The sequence below is a fragment of the Protomyctophum bolini genome, assembly GCF_963924005.1.
Source record: "Protomyctophum bolini genome assembly, chromosome: 5".
In the NCBI taxonomy this organism is placed as follows: Eukaryota; Metazoa; Chordata; class Actinopteri; order Myctophiformes; family Myctophidae; genus Protomyctophum; species Protomyctophum bolini.
Window position 1 is genome coordinate 8187718 of NC_137866.1, and position 19983 is coordinate 8207700.

Below are 19983 nucleotides of genomic sequence, written 5' to 3' on the forward strand. Positions count from 1 at the left end.
GCGTGTCATTCTTTGTGCGTACTTACCGCGCGCTTTTTTACGCACAAGCAAGCAGTCGCATCACATCACAGGCTTGTTTCGTTGCATTTTCCATTCCAGGGCCTAAAAAAAACGAAACAAACAGTCAAATAACACAAAGAAGAAGCGGGTGGCTGATTTTGGGCTCGGCAAAACAATCGCCTACCGCGAAAGGGGTAAGGAGGAAACACAATTTGATTTTGCATTAAGGCTCACCAACCTCGCAACGTGTAGTTGTGCACTGGCAGCGCCATTGTGTATAGTTTGTTTATTAAATGCTATTTTCGTCTTCGCGCACGAGCGTCCGGGGACGACAAACTACGGATTTGTAACTGAAAACAGTGTCGACGAGACTTTGCTCAGGTTAAGCCAGATCGAGGTACATCAAGCGATGTGTTTTTAAAGACTCATACGACGAAGTATATGCATTCATCTGCTTTGTTGGCTCGGTTGTGTGCTAGCCTATTAAGCTAATTCTCTTCAGCAGGGTTGTTTCCCCCCCCCACGTGCCAATTAGTAACGTTAGTTCGGCCTCAATTCTGGTAACGATTGTTTATTTTTGCACAATTTCCGCGTTATTATAGTTTATGGTGTTTAGGGGTTCAAGTAAACGAGCGTTTTAGGGTTAAAAGAATCCCTTTGCTAGCCAGTTGCTAGCAAGAGTTTGCTAGTTAGCCACATCTAGCAGATCGGCGTACGTCAATAATAAACAATTCTTAGTTTTAGATTATTTATTTTGCGTTGATTTGAAGTCGTCTTGACAACACAGTCCTGGTTTGGATGTAACATTAATGCTGTATTTCCCCCTCTACCGCTCTCTCTCTGTGTGTGTGTGTGTGTGTGTGTGTGTGTACAGTTTGCTTCCTGTACACGGAAGTGCAATTGTGTTAATTAATACAGTACAGAGCAAAGCAGCCGACTGTCGCCATGGGAAAGAAGTCTCAAGATGCGGCGTCCTCGTCCTCCGAGGAAGAGGAGTATGTGGTCGAGAAAGTGCTGGACAGGAGGGTGGTGAAGGGCAGAGTTGAGTTCTTCTTGAAATGGAAGGGATACTCTGAGTAAGTTGACCCATTGTTCATATTACAAGTACAAACGAATGCAACTATTTACTTTGAATTGAATATGAAGGACCCCAATGGAAACAAGAGGTTTAAAATCCTCTTAGCAGACCTTGTATTGAACTGTACTGTCATCTCTTCTGCAAACTGTTATTAAAGTATTCAATCAATTGCAAATGTTGACTTGCATTGGTGTGGACTGGCTATAAAGGTGTTTTGTTGCAAGGAGTTGTGACTAGTTGCATCTGTGCAGTCTAGCCTTTAGCAGTAGCTGTGCACCTTTTCAAACACTTGTGTCCCTATTCTGCCAGTGCATTTCCAGTGAAAAAAAGGCAGATGATATACAAGCTTAACGCATATCGAGTGCAACACATTGTGAGCTTGTAGATCGTCTATTTTCAGTATGGAGGCGACTAAGTGAGCCCAGAGGAGGGGGTGGGGTTTAAATGACCTTGTGGGGTGTGTGTGTGTGTGTGTGTGTTGATTTTTTTTTCCTACTTCTAATCGCACAGGAAACACAACACCTGGGAACCAGAGAAGAATCTCGACTGTTCCGAGCTCATTTCTGATTTCATGAAAACCTACAAGAAGGGCAGCCCCCCCGCCGCTGCCAGCTCTCCCACTAGTGGAGGAGCATCTAAATCAACCCCGGCATCCTCGGGACGCACCAAAGAAACCCCCAGTACCAAGAGGAAAAACTCAGATGATGAGGAGGAGGAGGAGGTGGCGAAGCCGGCCAAAAAGAAGAAAGAAGTAAGGGAAATGGATGTGGCAAAAGGCTCAATTATGTTATTTTATGACACATGTATTAGTGATTCCCTGTTCAGTAGGGATGAATATCGTTAGGATTTGATAGATTCCCTGTTGTCAGTTCCAAAATGGTAACAGTACGTTTTAACAGCGGGTGAGCATCGGCCGACACATTTTCCAGTATCGCCCGAAAAGATGAATTATTTGTATCTTTTCGGGCGACGTTGTTTCGACCATCGCCTGTTCGCCTGCTATGTTTTTAGGTCACGGACCCCAAACTCGTGGTGTACAAATGCCATTTGTTCACTCCAATAACAGACATTTTTAAAGTTCTGTTTAGCTTTGAAGCCCTGCAAGGACCCCTGGACCCCACTTTTAGACTCGCATGTGGGACTCCGATATTGTAATTTTTTTTACAAAATAATTTGCCGAGCTAGATATCGTCTGCTATATATCGTCTGTCGGATGGGAAACTGCAAAACTGTTACTTTTAAGGATTAAAAGTAGCAGATTCACAAGCTTGAAGTTTCGAGCTTGTGAATCTGCTACTTTTTATGTTTTTGTGTGACACTGTATGATCAAGTAATCTACGAAAAAAGTAAAAAACAGAATAATAGCTGGATAGCAACAGCTAAAATGGCAGAGGTCAAAATGGTTTAAACTTATCTGGTGTAAATACCATTTACTATTGCAACTATATTTTTATTTGTTTGACCTGACTTGCAGCCAGTGCTAAAACTTTTGATCATGAAACCAAACTAATACAAGCAGTAGCAGTTGTCTACTGACGATTTGGGGACGGCAAACTCCAAATAGGGATAATATATTTTGATCTGCTATGTGCTTGTATGTTTTTTATATTTCCTTTTTTTTTTACTGGACATAAAATGTGTGCCACTTCAATTTGGTTATGAACAACACAAATGTTTGAAAGGATATCAGTCTTCACCGTGCCACTCGCATGCCAACCAGATTCTTCCCTTTTTGTATTCCAGGAAGAGCCCCTGGTTGCACGAGGCTTTGAGAGAGGACTCGAACCAGAGAAGATCATCGGAGCCACTGATTCCTGTGGAGACCTAATGTTCCTTATGAAGTGGTAGGTTTTGGTTTGTGTCGATGTCCCAAATTAGCATTTGGGGATGTTAGTGTTTTTGTCAAATTTTTATTTGCTGACTGAGCTGCTGCATCCTTTGCAGGAAGGACTCTGATGAGGCTGACCTTGTGCTTGCCAAAGAGGCCAATGGTAAGTGCCCACAGATTGTCATCTCCTTCTATGAGGAGCGTCTCACCTGGCATGAAGACAGCGACAAGAAGGAGAAAGATGCTGTGAGTGTGTGAGTTTGTCACCTCAGGAGGAGAATGGTCCACTTTACTCCAGGACCAACAGACATTTTCACACCCAAACCGCTCATCCTTTTTATTGACCATGTCCAAACGCTGTACCGCACACAAATGGACACTGTCCCTGTCATAATGTCTCTCTCATTGTATATTCAAGCGACGGAACAGTTACGAGAGCCTAAGGTGCCCAGAATGATCCAATATGATGGGAACGCGATGGACATGGGAGAGATACTGGGGTGGGGAGGGTTTGTGCTTTTTTTTGCTTTGTATTCAACTTTTGACTTGTTTAAACCGTCTTTATCGTGAAGTTTTAGTGTCTATGGGATATGATTGTGTCATTAAGGGTTTTCTTTGGTACACACAAGCACAGGGGGGTCATGTTTGAAACTTGGAATGTAGTCTTCACTGGGTTAGCATGTGCAGCATTTATTTTTAATCATGGTGTAGTTGTCAAAGACTACTTTTTGTAGGGCTGTTAAAATAACTGAGTTAACTAGCCTATCTGGATGGGGCTCAAAAACAAGTCGTGGCTCAAATCACATGGCATGACAACGGGGTGAGAGACGGACATCGTACCACACTGGATTTGTTATAGAGAAATTAAATAATACAACACCATGACCATACCCATATGCATACACATATGTTAAATGTATATATCCACCATGTCATTTATGTTTCCATTTCCACAACAAATGCAGAAACATTTGACATAGTTTGAATGATCATCAATCTGTTAATTTGTAGTAGTTTGACAGCCCTACTTTTTGTTTCTCATAATTAACTCATTGGGTCAGTCACAGCCATCTTCATTGCATATTTCCAGGGGAAACTTAAACCAGCATTCTTCATGGCCAGGTATCAGACTGCCACCCTGTGGCTAACACGAGTAAAGCATTGTTTTTAACCGTAATTCATTTTAAGGTTCTGACAGACAGAATTCTTCCTTGTTTTTATGGTGTTAAGTGGTGACATACACAGCCATTTAAGTATTTGTCGTCCTTGATATGTTGACAAATTAAAGACAGCTGAAATCACTATTTGACCATCTCCATTATTACCAATCTTCATTTTTGGATGAACAATTTGGACATAGTGGACCCTACTTTGCACAGTCTAGACTTGTATTATGAAATATGGGATTCATTCTGCATTAAAATGTTACAATTAAGTATTGTGGACCAACACAAGTTGGGTCTTTTGCAAGAATATAAAAAGTTTAAAGACAACACTGTTCCCTTTCAAATGTCTCAGTTTTTTAAAAGTTTCTCTGGACTAAGTCAGGGTTGAAAATCGTTCAGTCTTTAACCTTCAATTTCATTTTTGTCAGTTACGACTAGCAAAAGAAGTGGCTTCTGCATTCCTTGTGTCGATTTGAAGAATTTGCTCCCAACGTGTATACTATAGTGTCAACTTTTAATAAAGTATTTCAATGTTAACATGACTGAAGTAATCTCTTTTAAGGTTTTATACATTCAATAGCATGTCTAAAACAAGTAAGCTACCATAGAAACCACTTGTTCTGACTTAAATACAGTATTAAATAGGAAAATTAAACATCACTACCATTTATATATTTGTAGTCTCACATAGCCAGACATCTATTCCAGGGATACTCAAATAGATTTACCTGTGGGCCACATTACAAAAATGGAAAGGGGCCAGGGGCCAGTAGATAAAATTACAACATTAATGATACTTGATAACTTCTCTCTTTCAATTGCTTTATTTTCGCAAAATGTATCAAAGTACAATGTGCATGCACACAATATGTAAATAAATAAATGTGTTACATTTTCTTGCATAAACACAAAGAGCTGTTTCCATAACTGCACAAATTATTGCACATAACATGAGTAGCTCTTTGCCTGCCTGCCTGCCTGTCTGTCTGTCCATGAGTAGTTATTTGTCTGTCTGTCAATGAGTAGCTGTCTTACTGTCTGCCTGTCTATGAGTAGCTGTCTGCCTGCCTGCCCAATTGTCTGAGTAGCTGTCTGTCTGTCTGCCTGTCCAATTGTCCATGAGTAGCTGTCTGCCTTCCTGCCTGTCCAATTGTCCATGAGTAGCTGTCTGCCTGCCTGTCCAATTCTCCATGAGTAGCTGTCTGTCTGCCTGTCTATGAGTAGCTGTCTGACTGCCTGCCTGTCCAATTCTCCATGAGTAGCTGTCTGTCTGTCTGCCTGCCTGCCAGCCAGCAAGTTGGTTAACAGAAAATAAATTGTTATGGCTGAGTAAAATAAAATACAATAAACACAATTTGCCTGAAAATAGATTACCCAGCTATGACCTTTTTCATGAAAAAAAAAGAGTAGTGATATGGCTGACTGAGTAAAATAAAACAATCTACCTGAAAATAGATAGCTATAAGTGAAGAGCAATTTCCGCAATTACCATTTCCGCAATTTCCTCAATTTCCATTTCCGCAATTTCCGCAATTTCCATTTCCACCATTTCCACAATTTCCGCAATTACCATTTCCGCAATTTCCATTTCCACCATTTCCGCAATTTCCATTTCCATTTCCATCTATTAATGGCAGCTGGGTTTCATCATTCAAATAAAATAGAATTCTGTCCGTTTAGCTATAAAATTATGTCAGGGAATAGGGATACACAGTATATGTCTTTCATTTGCATTGCATCTCCCCCCCCCCCCCCAAGCTTTTATTTTCGTTCGAGTAATAGTACAACTCTAATAGTATTACTTATAATAATGTAATTAAAGATAACTTCATTCAGATTTATTTATTTTTATTTCATTTTCCAGATTTTTTTTTCTTCTTTTTTTTAGATTTTCATTGGTGGGCCAGTCATAATGGTCCCGCGGGCCTGATGTGGCCCGCGGGCCTGAGGTTGAGTATCACTGATCTATTCCACAAATCCACAATCTCCAAATGCATTTGAAAATAGCAAGGGGCAATGTGAGACTAATGTATTTGTGGTATAATGTAGGAAAAAACAATTCAACCCAGATGGTTTTTGAACAGATCACTCAAGACTTGAGCAGTGGTTTTCAACCAGTGGTCCTTGAGGGGGTTCCAGGTGGTCCCCAGCTAAATGGAGAGTTGGTAACCAAATGGACCCTATTTAGATCTTTAACTCTTGAGTGTAAAATTAAATCATTTTACGCTCTCAAGAGTTACATTTGTTAAACATCTGCATTACTTAATTTACAAGAAGTCTACACAATTAGGCTAGAGAATGTAAATTCATTACTTTGATCAACGTTTGCCTATTATCTCTCCTATGGTCCCACATCAATACAGCATGGAATTGTGGATGATAAGAATTGATATGAAAGGAGTTGAAAACCACTGCTCAAGAGCACTAGTTACAGGCACTCAGCAGATGGTGCTGTTGGACACTAATGAGTAAAACATAAAAAAAATGCTTTTATACAAAAGCAAGTTACAGGACTAATACACTGCAGTGCAGCTTGTGATCTATGTGAGAAAAGCTATTTGACTGTATTGTGCCTTTATTGTGTCTTCTCAAATCTAGTGTGGGGAAAAGGTCTTTGATGGATTAAAATATGTATCCTTAGAGGGTACAGAGATTATCTGAAACCGCACATATTTTGCACATAAATCCAATGGATCCAATGTAGATATGTAATTATTTTGTCACACACACACAAAATAAATAGTTTATATGGAGATGGTTTCTGATTGATTGATTGAAAATTGTATTAACAGTTTTCAGAATGGGGACAGTTCAAGGAAAGTACAGCAACGATATTTGGTTCTGTTAAGGGATTATGTGTCCTGAGATGACTGGGTACATCAATACTAAACTGGATATTTTGGAAACGATGTTAAGCTGCAGAGTACAGTAAAATCTGATCTGAAACAAACCGCACCACTATATTCTCCTCTCTTTCTACCAATTTCTCTCTTTGTCACATACACACACAGCGCTGCATAGTTACGTCTAGGGCGGTGGAACTTTCCTTGCAAAAAAAAAAAGACTGTTATACTCCAAATGGAATGCAAAGGTCACTAGTAAATTTCCAGCCCCTGGGACCATTAAGCCCAGCAGAGGGAGCGAGCAGTAGGCTTATTTTATGGAGCCTGGAGCTGTCTGCTGACAAACCTGGGCCAGTAGGGTTTTGTTGGGAGAGCCGCAGTGGCACCCGGGGGAGCTCTGCTTGTGCTGTGTGCGTGCGTGCGTGCATGCATGCGTGTGTACGTGCGTGCGTGCGTGGGGTAAACATAGAAGCAGAGGCTGGGCATGGCATGCACAACACAGGCAGTGGTGTAAAGTAACTAAGTATATTTACTAAATTGCTGTACAATTTTGAGGTATTATTTTTTACTTTACTGTGTATTTTCAATTTCCAATATTCTTACGACTCCAGACCTACAAGCTTTTTCTGCATAATGAGTACATTTTTAATTCCGGAATTTTACTTGTAACAGTAGTATTTCTATGTTGCAGCATTACTTAACATAAGTACTTTTCCCACCACTGCATGACATGCACAGGTGTACACACAGATACAGATATAGGACTGTATAGGATAGTGCTGTGACTGAATGTGTGTATATCACACTCAGTAATGAGCTGTCTGTGCTTAATTAGCCATGACAGTCCCGCCCATTGATCTTCTGTTACACAACTGTCTTGAGCTTTTGTAACATTTCGACTGTGCTTTGTGATTATGTGATATCGAGTGGATATTTTCTTTTGTCAATTGTTCCTGTTAACCTTTACCATTCTGCTGTTTACCTGTAACATTGTTAAATGTGTCCTTATACATTATGAATCAACACAGTGTCTTCTCAAATATAGTTGCTGTTAAACTACAGTTATATAGAGAGAGATGTATGCACTTCTATAAGGGTAGTTTTGTGTGCCAGGCAGCTACACCACTCTTCAAGCACAGTCTCTCAAGCAACACCAGTAACTTTTAGTGCAAATGAGATCCAGAGGGTATTGCCAATTGCAGAGGTTGGTTGTCTTGCAGCATGCACATTACCCCAAATGAGTGCCCAGGGAGCTACTGTGCAGCTGTGGCTGAGAGTCAGGGGAAGAGTGTGCTGCACTGGGCCTCATCAATGTAGCACAGCTTGTTCAACAACACCAACAAACAAACAAATGTGCCCGCACGCAAGCACGCACGTGCGAATGCACGCACGCACGCACACACACAGCACACAGCACACACGATCCATAAATGCATCATTTCGTTTTATTTGAGGGGAGAAAACTCGAGCTTTGCAGAGCTCAGGAAGCGTCCCCGGGGGAACACTGAAACCTATCGCTGCAAGTGTCATAAGTCATGAGCGTCACACCGCCTGATGCCATTTGATGTAGTCTTCCTCACGCTGAGATCAGGTATATAGACACAGCTGCTCGACAGCTGCATGTCTGCATACGGCTCCTCATTGCAGCCACAGATACAAAGGTCTGCAGTGATGACTAGCGCATCATCCCTTAGCGCGGCGCTCTGATCCGTGCGAAGGTGATTGCGGTGTGATGCTCTAATTTGGGTGGCTATCACACTTAATGTGCAGTAAAGCATCGGAGACAAAGCTTCTTCATTCTAAGTGTTCATCCCCCCTCCGCCGCGCGCCACACCTCTCGCCACCGACCCTCCGCCGCCTCTCCTCTGCCCCCCCCCCCCCCCCCGCCCCGTGCTCCTCTCTTCATCTCCTCTCCCCCACCAGAGGGAAAGAGTTATAGCTGCCATAAAAGGCAGGTAATGCATTGTTAACTAATTCTGTCTGCTCAGAGCTGATATATCCTCCGCTCTAAATCTCCATGCTTCCAATAAAATGCAAATGCTAATGCTTGCCCTCCATGAGCTGATATAATTTTTAACAGGCCAGAGGTAAATGCTAGAGGAAGGTGGGGTGGGCCAGAGGTAGTCTATATGCCATGGTCAGGCTCACACCACTCGGGGCAAACCCCAAGAGTACGTGTCCAGACGTTGTACTGCGCCACACAGTATGTGTCTGTGCGTGTGCGTGTGCGTGCGTGTGTGTGTGCGCGCGTGTGTGCATGCGTGCACGTGTGGTTGCATTTGTGTCATAGATGGTTGTGACTGCATGCGAATGGTAAAGCTAGCATAGCTATCTATACCGTCCATAGCTATCCTAGCCTACTACTGACTAGCTATCCTGAGATTATCCCTACCAGTATGGATATACATTATGTTGTTCAGTAGCCCACACTAGAGGCATTCCATTCCATTCCACATCCATCCACCATCAAATAATGGAAGCCAATTTGCCTGTGGGTGTAATGCATCATATTTCCATGTTAATAGTAGTGTCATACTTCGTGTAACCTTGGGCTTCTAAATATTGATCCACTTCTAGATTTTCAATTATCCTGTGCCGTTTTTCTGCCATCTGGTAAGGACCAGTGATTTGTGTTCCTTCATAACTGGAGGCTTGTCCTGTAATTAGACCATAAATTAATTTACGGAAAAGGGAGAGAGAGTGAAAAAAGATTGAAAGCATTAAGTAAGTCCTATCCGTGATTGGAGACAGAAAATCATATGCAACCCACATGCACAGTGTTTTAATCATGACAATAGGATAATTGGATTACAAATTCCAACACTATAATTTTTCTACCCTTGCTTGTTTCATTTTGCCTTTCTTTGGGGTATTGAAACACACACTGGACCACGAAATGATTGCTTGTGTGTGTCAGTTCTTCCATAAATTGTTGGAAATTATCCAGTGACATAATTGTGCCTAATTACTTTCAGTGCTGTAACAAAAAGATTAGCCAAAGGTCGATGTTAATATGAAAATGAATGTGAAACTTTGAAGTAAAATGCTATGAATCCATCAATTAATTTAATAAGTACTCTGCACACAGCCAGACAGAACAATATGTGCGCCCTCCAACCTGGTCCTTATTTACAGCACAGCCCAAGTGGAGGCTCTAAAATACCAAATGAGTCTTGATTGATTTTAAATTGGGACTATGCTCTCTTGCGAGATTAAGCTGCCTGTCCCCCGCTGCTAAATTACACATAGTGAATGGGGGCTGTCGCTGCGCAGTGTCTGCATTACCACTACGGATCCCCTTGCCATGTGGAAATTCACATTAGACAAGCCCAAGTTACCGGCTCCAAGCAATTTGGGAGGAAAATGATGTAACACGGAATGGGGTTCTGTTGTGTGGTGGAAAGATGCAAGCTCAGCAGGGTCTGCGTTTGAATCACCACACAGTGAGCACAGTGTGGAGTGAGGGAGGCTGCTGTGGGTATATGCAGTGAGACGGCTGACCACTTGTCAGTGGTGGAGAAAGAAAGCACTCACATGCACGCAATATATGAAATACTCTGTTACAAGTAAAAGTCGAGTACAAAAGTAAAAGTGCTCATTATACATAATGTGATGTCCCATTTAAAGTTTTCAAAAGTATGAAAACCTTTTTATAATAGCAGTAGTAATAATCTACAAGTAGTAGCTCGGCTATTTTCAAATTGGCCAAAATGTATATAGGGCTGAAGTGGTTAATGCATGTTTTGCATTGTACAAATACCTCAGAATTGTACTTAAGTAAATGTACTTAGTTATTGTATACCTGCTGCACATGGCACGCCGGCTTCTGTTGAGGGGAGGCCACAGTTGCCAGCATAAACCTAATTTATACTATTGTATTATTATGACGCTGCGCTTCATGCCAACGTAAACTGATCCTCGAGTTAACAGCTTGAAGATCGGTTTTCGGCAAACTTCGACAAACTATACCCCGACCACATCTAGTGGGCGTTGGAGAGGCAAGGTGGCCCTGCACACAGAGCCCACCTGCTCCCCTTATTCTCCATCACAGCCCTATGGCCTCCCGGAGGAAATGCACCGGGCCTGTCCCTGAATTTATCCCATTCTGAACGGGAACCCATTTTGGTGTTCGCATCATGTCGTGCTTTAGCTATTGAAAAATAGCAGATCTACAAGCTCATAGCGCGCCACCGAGTGGCGCGCTACGAGCTTGTAGGTCTGCTATTTTTGAACAATCGAAGAACGACTGACATTTTTAGAATCTGATCTCAGGTCAGAATGGGTTAATCAGACCAGTGTGTGTCCAGTGGAAACCTCGTGTGAATCTGATCTCGGGTCAGAATGGGTTATGACGCCGACTTATTGGCGCCCTTTTACATGAAAAGTCATCTTGAGTTTCCCAGTGTAGCCATATGTGAGGCTAGCGTTAATCCATTAACCCATTCTGACCTGAGATCAGATTCATACGAGGTTTCCACTGGACACACACACTGGTCTGATGAACCCATTCTGACCTGAGATCAGATTCTAAAAAATGTCAGTCGTTCTTCGATTTTTCAAAAAATAGCAGACCTACAAGCTCGTAGCGCGCCACTCGGTGGCGCGCTATGAGCTTGTAGATCTGCTATTTTTCAATAGCTAAAGCATAACATAGTGCTAACACCAAAAATGGGTTCCCGCGCAAAATGGGTTAACATTCAGGGCAGACACGTACAGAGGCTGCCTTTCAAACAGCCCTGAGCCCTGCCGGTCTGCGGCCCAGCGTTGACCACAACATTCCCTCTCCCCACCCCAGCCACTAGCCATGCACAGTCGGACCTGGATATAATACAGCACCATAAACTATCTAATGTTACACCGTCCATGAATGTGAGCTATTATACGCTTGAGGTTCAGTTTTGCGAGGCTTATAACCAAGTGAGAAAAGCCCAGCTGTGACAGCCCCCAATTTTGGCATAGAAGGAGAAAAGGGGCGCATCTGTCTCAGTCTGCACATCCTACATTTCAATTGTAGGATGTCAAATGAATGTACGTTTCAGGTCTGTGCCATTTCCATGAAGGATTAGAGTTCAGAGAGTCCGTCCAATCCCCAGGATTCTCTACGGTGGTATTTATTTCAACAGGAGATGTTGAAGTGCATATTAATAGACCCACAAGGAATAGTTCTGGCACAACTTGAAATGCTGTAGGCCTGCCCACAAAAGGTCTTGACTCAGAATAAGCAGGTTTTCATCAACACACGAAGGTCTACCACGGAAGGTGGCCCTCTAACTGAATCACAATTTTAGTGTCTTATAAAAACCTTGATAAATACTTTATAAAGCCACAATGCATAACAAATCCGGCACATAAAATAAGGAATAAACGTTGTGCGCCACACTGGGTAAGCGGACCTCTTGAAGGGTTCATGAATAAGCTTTACAGCTCAGTATTATCACCACTATCCTTATAAGGGGCCTGTCAACTCTCGAAGTCCACAGGATATATACATTAAACACACATTCGGAGCGCTCACAGTCTGGGTCCATTACATTGATTAGCAGTAAACAAATTTGTAATAAAACTTAGTGAAATGGAGGGGAAGATGGCCAGTGTGCTGATTCATGGTCGCATGTTAGTTGAAGTATGACGAGTCGTAGGTGTCGCACTTCTAAGCGTGTCGAGGTGATGCAGGGCCGCGTTTGCCAGATCTCTCACACATATGAGCCAATTCATCCAAACGGCTCGTGTCTAAACATCGAGTCCCTCATCTCATCTGTTGGCCAGTTATAAACCCACGGCCATGCAGAGCCATGCAGTGTGGCAGGAATCCAGAAAACGTGAGAGAATCTGGGAAGCGGAGCAGACCAAACAGATGTCTCTCCACTACATAGACACCTCCTCCTCCTTCTATCCCCTACCCCTCCCTTGTCTAGTATAGCCGACCCCCCCTACACCTCCATCTTCCTGTCTGCCCCCCCCCCCCACCACCCCTGAAAAAAGAAAAAAAAAGAAAACACACACTCACTCATTTCCCTTTTTGTAATTTCCACCGCAGTTGTGGTGCCCCAGTTCGAAATCTGTTTGCTATGAACTGAAATACACGTTACATAAGCAATGCTGGGAGGTTTAATGGTCCATTTTAGCACAGAGCATTTCTTTTTTTTCTCTTTTTTAAACAGGCAGCGGGTTATGAGAGGAAGAGGAGCAGGAAGAGGAGAAGAAATACTGCATCATGTGTTTCCACTTTTGACCTCTCCCCCTATGGCATCTGCCCACCTGGTTTGGTTTACAATGTTGTTTCTGTGGAAGAGGGCCGATGGCAAACCGGCCTGCAGACAACATTACATCGCGAAAGGGAAGATCTAAAAAATGTTCCTGCCACAGCGTGGAGCCTCTGCCATATCTCATCGCACGTGTCCGTGTGGGCCTGACATACGTTCTCACGGTCTCATTAAGGTCCGGCACAGTGATACAACGGCAATATCACAGTCAGTCTGCACGCAGCTTGGATAACTCAGGTACCGAGAGCTGGATAGGACTGGAAAACCCAGCGGAGCCAGTGGACTCCATGCACCAGCAAACCACTGAGCAACGAACAGCGGCATATATGCCTTTATTAGCCAAGAAAAATAGCCTTTGATAGTTTTTGTTACCGAGTGTGTGTTACTTCAAAACGACAACTTTTAAAGGCATATTTCAGTCCAAACTATGTGAAAATGTATGTCAGATGTGTTGCCTTGACGATGGGAAGGGCAACGCCGGGCCCACCTTAAACTCTGAAACTGTTCATCTGTTTCCTATTGAAGGGATGGAGGCAGGCAGGCAGGGTTTGGGGGGGGTTGGGGGCAGGGGGTGGGGGGTGGGGGGCAGAGAAACAGGAAATGACAGCGTGACCCACTGGGCCCACTTACTACATTGCCAGAACCCCCTGGCCACAGAGCCAACCCACTGGGCCGGCAGTTTCCAACACCTGCTGCTTCTGGTTCCCCCACATAAATCCAGGTGCTCCTGGATAAGGCTCTCTTTCTCCAGGAGCGACAGGAGGCCAAAGGGGAAGGCTGCTGCTGCAGAGGCTGTATTGCTGCTGGAACACACCGGAGGCTCTGCCTCCTTCCAGCAGTGCACAAGTCATGGAAAATACTACTATATGCTGGGAAACGCAGAGGAGCACACAGGTTTCCATTCCATCAACCCTGCTTGTCCAAGGCTCCAACACTCTCACTTCATAGCCTATTCTTCCGTGCTAAGTGAGTGGACTATTTGATAATGGCAAATGGCACGGTGATCCTTGACCGCTTTCTTGGCTGTCTGATAAGCAGTGGTATGTGGTTCAGTTCAGCAGTGAGTGAAAATGCTCATCCGCCATTTCAGCTCCTCACTGCCCCCTGGCACGGTGAGCGGGCGCTGCATGAGCCGCTGAGCTGATAAACCCTAGAAATCATTCTCGACTCCAGCCAGAGCTCTTTACAGTACCTCCAGCGCTCCCTGGTGATGGATTAATGCACTGTTGTTGTCATTTTATTGCCATTTTATTGCCCTGGTGCAATTTACCAGGCTTTATGTGTCTCTGCTGTCCAGTGGAGGAACGCGCAAGCGCATGGACAAACTAGCATGCAAGGCAAGCCCAGACAAAGGCCACTATATACTTCACTGCGCATGTGCACACATAACAGTGCTCGCTCGCTCTCTCTCACACACACACACACACACACACACACACACACACACACACACACACACACACACACACACACACACACACACACACACACACACACACAGGCTGCATGCATGCATGCACACTCTATCTAAATCAAAACTTGAGATTCATTCAAGCACAAATGGGGTACTATATACAGTGAATCTTTCAGCCAGGCTGATGGACTTCAGGCCCTGTAGTGGAGCCACTGTGCTGCCATGTCCTGCGCTCACCACCGGAGGGCAACATCATTCAGCCAGGCAGCCTATAGCTGCCACAGCCTGTTGAAACATAAATGGATGGGAGTTCCACCACGTGTATGTTCAAACATTTCTGTGGATCTAATCTTTTCTCTTTTTTTCCCCCCCTCGAGATTCAAAAAGCTTACAAGCTTTTAATTATAGGTATAGACCAGTGGTTCCCAAAGTGTGGTCCGGGGACCCCCAGGGGTCCTTGAGGCAGTTCCAGGGGGTCCCCAGCTAAATGATAGTTTGGACTTTGGAACCAAATGGGCCCTTATGGGTCTGTAACTCTGAGAGTGCACAAATGGAACTAAATGGACCCGTTCCATTTGTACACTCTCAGAGTTAAATTAACATTGATTTTACAATACAACGTGGGTCTCAAGAGATAGAAATGCCATTATATGGGGGTCCATAGACAAATGCACGTCAAACGGTTTGAGAATCACTGCTAGAGCCATAAAAAAATCTTCTCTTATGGGGGTCCCTGGCATACCTTTTTCGAATGGGAGTCTGTGGGGGGTCTTGACGTGAAAAGGTTAGGGCACCACTACTGCTATATTTCTTTCATGCTTCCATGGTTTTCAATTACAGTTACAGTACTCACATTTTGTAAAAGTATATCAATACTGTAATGTGGAAATACTCTGAAAGTCTGAAATTAAAAATGTACTTTAAGTATCAAAAGAAAAAGCACTCATTGTGCAGAATGTCCCATTTCAAGTTTTCAAATGTATAAAATAATCTTTTGAAAATAGCAGATCTACAAGCTCACAATGATCTTGTAGATCTATACATAGCTTGTAGATCGTCGTATTTTCAAATGGCCCGGCATGTGCTGAGCGTGCTTCATGTACGGTATGTTGTTGGAGTAAAGAAGTACAATATTTGCCTCTGAGATGTTGTGGATTAGAAGTAAAAGGACAGAGAATTGGAAATACTCCAGTAAATTACAAAAGAAACACCAAAAAATTGTACTTAAGCACAGTACTTAAGTAACTGTATAGCCTACTTAGTTACTCTACAACACTGAAGGTTCCAACCATGGCCTCTGTGGTTTTCCAGCTCTAGGAGCAGTTAATTAGGTACAAACCAACCACCCACATAGCATATCACAGCCTTCAAATAGCATGCTTGGAATATGATGCATCCTTGAGTCAATGTTATGCTACTGCGAAAGCTATTAATCTCCGCATCGGCCCTTCACTCACAAATAGATAGCACTGCCTGTGGGTGCATGCGTTCACGTACACACCTGTGTGTGTGTGTGTGTGTGTGTGTGTGTGTGTGTGTGTGTGTGTGTACACACGCGTGTGCGCGCACACACACACACACACACACACACACACAATCACTGCTGCTGATCTATAGAAGCTGTTGCAAGTTGCAACATGCAGAAATGTAGTGTGTAACATCTCTCGCCAGCGCTATGATCTCCTTCATGCTGTGGGAACAGTGTCAACCTTCACACACACACACACACACACACACACACACACACGCACACGCGAGCACACACACACACACACACACACACACACACACACACACACACACACACACACACACACACACACGCAGCCAACTCTCTTTGTCCAAAACAAAATCTGTATTTGCATTTGATATGCAGCCTTAATTGCGACACCCTCTCCCTCCAGATAGAGGGATACTGGCTGCTGTGCAGTCATCATGACAATGTAATAGGATTAGCGGTCTCCCCAGTGACCTATAATGTCTCTGTGATATTTATACGCCATCGAAATGGGAGAGCATGTTGTTGTTAATTTAATTAAAAAATAATTTAAACCCGATATACTTTCGTTGACCGGCGGGGGTCCCTCAGGGGTCTACACTTTGTTTACACTCCATTCTTTTGCTCTGGTCTACCGAATCTCTTCGCGGAAATGGTAGTATTTTACATTCGCTGAATGTTTGCCTATTTTGACATGTCAAGAATAAGGACGCTGGGCTATAGGTTCCTTGTGTTTTAACCAGTTGAACCTCGGCAGCCAAATTCTGGCGAGAACATTAGTCCAAACATATGAGGGCACGTTCGGAAATAGCGCACTGAGCGCACTGTGCAATGCAAACTAATAGGCGAGTGCGCTATAGATCTGCTATGCCCAGGATTGGAACACTATAGGGTTCAATGTTTAATGAATATTGACAATACATTTGCCATTTGGGACTCAAAAGACTCAAAATATTCCAAATACTATTAGAAAGATCCGGTCGTCGACGACAGCAGGCTGACAACGGCGCTACAACCACCTACAGGTACATTTCTCTGGACACAGAGAATGACGCGTATGATGATGACTGATGAATTGAATATGAAGGACCCCAATGGAAACAAGCCATACAGTACTTTCTTGGGTTTTTAAAATCCTCTTAGCAGACCTTGTATCAACTGTACTTTCCTGTGCTTTTTTCTGCAAACTGTTGATGAAGTATTCAATAAATCAGAAAGTCTGATCTTTATTTTCCTCTGCCTCTGTCCAAGTACAGAGCCAAACTCAGGGCCAGTTTACTAAGTTTAGAGGGTTTAAAAAACCAGCAGGAGTATGACGAGAGGCCACCACCAGAGGGAGCACAGATGCTGCTGAATCTCAGAGAGCCAGTATACCTGACAGTTAAAAACCATTATAGTAGAAAATATTATAGGATATAGTACCATGGTACCTTACATCACATACCGACAACCACTATTGTTCAAAAATAAAACACTGTCTGGTTGCTATCAAAGCGGTTCAACACCAAACAACAACCCTATAGTTTTCCTTTTTTTCCTAAAGGTTATTACCTGACTAATGTAGCGTATTGAGTTGACTTTAATGTGCATGTGTGTGTGTGTGTGTGTGTGTGTGTGTGTGTGTGTGTGTGTGTGTGTGTGTGTGTGTAAGAGAGAGAGAGAGAGAGACAGAGAGAGTATGTATGTATATTTCTTTCACATCTGTGGTGTGAAGTACAATCTTCGGAGGGGACCTGTAACCTCAGAGTCTCTTACACCCTGAGAGCTGCTGATCCATCACTCTTAATGGAAGAGGATAAGTTTCAGCCAGTGAAAGAGAGAAGAGACAAAAGGCGGGGAGCGATTTATGGCAGAGGTAGAAGTGGGGCTCTGAGCTGTGGGCCTTGATCTGAGCTTGGGCTGTGGCTATAGGGCTAGGCCCCAGCCCCAGGCCACACACACACACACACACACACACACACACACACACACACACACAGGTTCAGTTCCGTCCTAGCATGCTTACACTACTCAAGGGGCACTGGGAGGGGCTCCAAAGCCACATCCCAAATCCAAGCCTCTCTCTCTCTCTCTCTCTGGGCGTTTGAAGTTTGCCCCCCCACCCCCACCCCCACCCACCCCTCATTTGGTCCAACTTTCTGCACTCGTCCATCTTCCCCACTGAGTAGTGGTGAAATATAGAGTGGAGACCCGTTACATGTTAGCTTAGGAGATAGCACAGGTGTAAATTACATGGGAGGCTCTGGCCGGTCTTATTTATGAGAGGTCTTGTCAGGTGTTTAGGTGTTGGAGTGAGATGTGCAGCTTAAAGCGTTTACTCCGCTGTAAATCAGGGCACGCAGGCCACGTCTGTTTGGACTGTGCGTGTTTACATGTGTGTGGTGCCTGGCCGTTTCCGAAGGTACACACACACACGGCTTTGCCGAGATGTATACGTGTCATTCGGTCAGGGAGTTTATACCTGTGTTTGTGTCTACCGGCCGCCAACACACTGCGAGACAATGACTAGCAGTGTATATACACGGTTACTCTTACTGACAAACTTACTTTTTAAGGACCCACTCAAAACCTACACTTGCCTGTAATGCCTTCACCATCACATCATTGTAAGCCAATATGAAACCAAGTCCACTCTCAGAGGCTTTGCTCTGAATGATGCTTCCAAGATGCCCCGGGCCAGTCCTTGATGAATTGAATACGCAGGACCACAATGGAAAACAATTAAGCCCTTAGGGCTTTTTGTGTTATCCTTTTAGCACCATTTTATAATAATACCACTGTACTATTTGCAAACAAACTTTCGCTATATATGGGTACTTTCATTTCTGTTTTCCCAGCTCGAAGACCGCCATTGTAAGGACCGGCCTATGTTAGTTAGCATTAGCTCACGATGTTTATCTTTCACCAGAAACGTTAAGATGTCGTGTGCGATGCGATGACAAATCACAAATCAGATCTGAGGCTGCTGGAGTCCAGTTGAAACTACCGTTCACTTGCATTGAACTCATTTCCCCAGAAGCCCTTGCAGCCCAGAGCACAGGTCGATTTCCGGTTTCGTCATCATAACGCGACGGCCTCGACACCAGGTCCGCGACAAATCCGCTATTTATTTTTAATTATAAAAAAAACGGCGAATTAAACACATAAAACAAATAGCGTATTACGCATGGATTAAATAGTGTGGAAAGCGGGTTATGCAGCAAAGCGTTTAACCACTTATTTATACACTTTGTTATATACAATGGTGTCGCACAACAGTACCCGTCGCGCTGTGAGCTTGTAGATCGTCAATTTGTTTTATTTCCCGAAAGTCAACTATTTTATTAAAATAGAGTACCTTTTTCCAATCGAACAAATCGACGGGTTTGATTAACTGGGCCATCTGAGGACAGATCATGCAGCCGTGACACTCAGCAGGTAGTTAGACATGTCACCCGCGTGATGGATGCTGGCCCTTAGCAAAAAGGAACTGCAGCAAACAGGTTACATGGTCCCTGTTATTTGTTACCATTGTTACCGCCCTTACAAGGTGCTGCTACCTAATAGCGCGAGGCCTTTCTCTCTGCAGCGTCTGTGTCTGCTCCATTGTCAGTGGCTATATACTCCCTCTGGCACGGCCTTGTCTCGGCACGACAATGACGTGGTGGGGGCTCGGCTGGAGCCGTTTTGTTCCTCTGTAAGTGGGGGAGAGTGTCTGGTCTTATACACGGTGACAGTCCCTGACACAGAAGACGGGTAGAGGAAAACAAAACCCAATGAAATGAGGCACGCTAAGAGTGAAAAGTGAGGTATAGGAATATTGAAAGCGGTGGAAGAGGAGACGAGGACTTTGGGAAGAGATGAGAGATGAGAGAGAGAGAGAGAGAGAGAGGATACGGCGGAACGGGCGGGGT

The 19983-nt window shown here is 43.8% G+C and overlaps 1 protein-coding gene across 1 annotated transcript; it reads left to right on the top strand.

Moving 5' to 3' along the window:
• The first annotated feature begins 18 nt into the window (after window positions 1-18).
• On the top strand, window positions 19-4208 carry cbx5 (chromobox homolog 5 (HP1 alpha homolog, Drosophila)). Its single transcript, XM_080764814.1, has 5 exons — window positions 19-194; window positions 875-1076; window positions 1589-1829; window positions 2822-2922; window positions 3023-4208. Exons 2-5 carry the CDS (start codon window positions 946-948, stop codon window positions 3162-3164), a joined length of 615 nt encoding a protein of 204 aa, XP_080620940.1. The 5' UTR covers window positions 19-194; window positions 875-945; the 3' UTR covers window positions 3165-4208.
• Window positions 4209-19983: the final 15775 nt, after the last annotated feature.

Coding starts and splice junctions, on each gene's coding strand:
- cbx5 (XM_080764814.1), top strand. CDS start 946: ATGGGAAAGAAGTCTCAAGATGCGGCGTCCTCGTCCTCCGAGGAAGAG. Junction 1,830..2,821: donor CGGCCAAAAAGAAGAAAGAA/GTAAGGGAAATG, acceptor TTTGTATTCCAG/GAAGAGCCCCTGGTTGCACG. Junction 2,923..3,022: donor CTAATGTTCCTTATGAAGTG/GTAGGTTTTGGT, acceptor CATCCTTTGCAG/GAAGGACTCTGATGAGGCTG.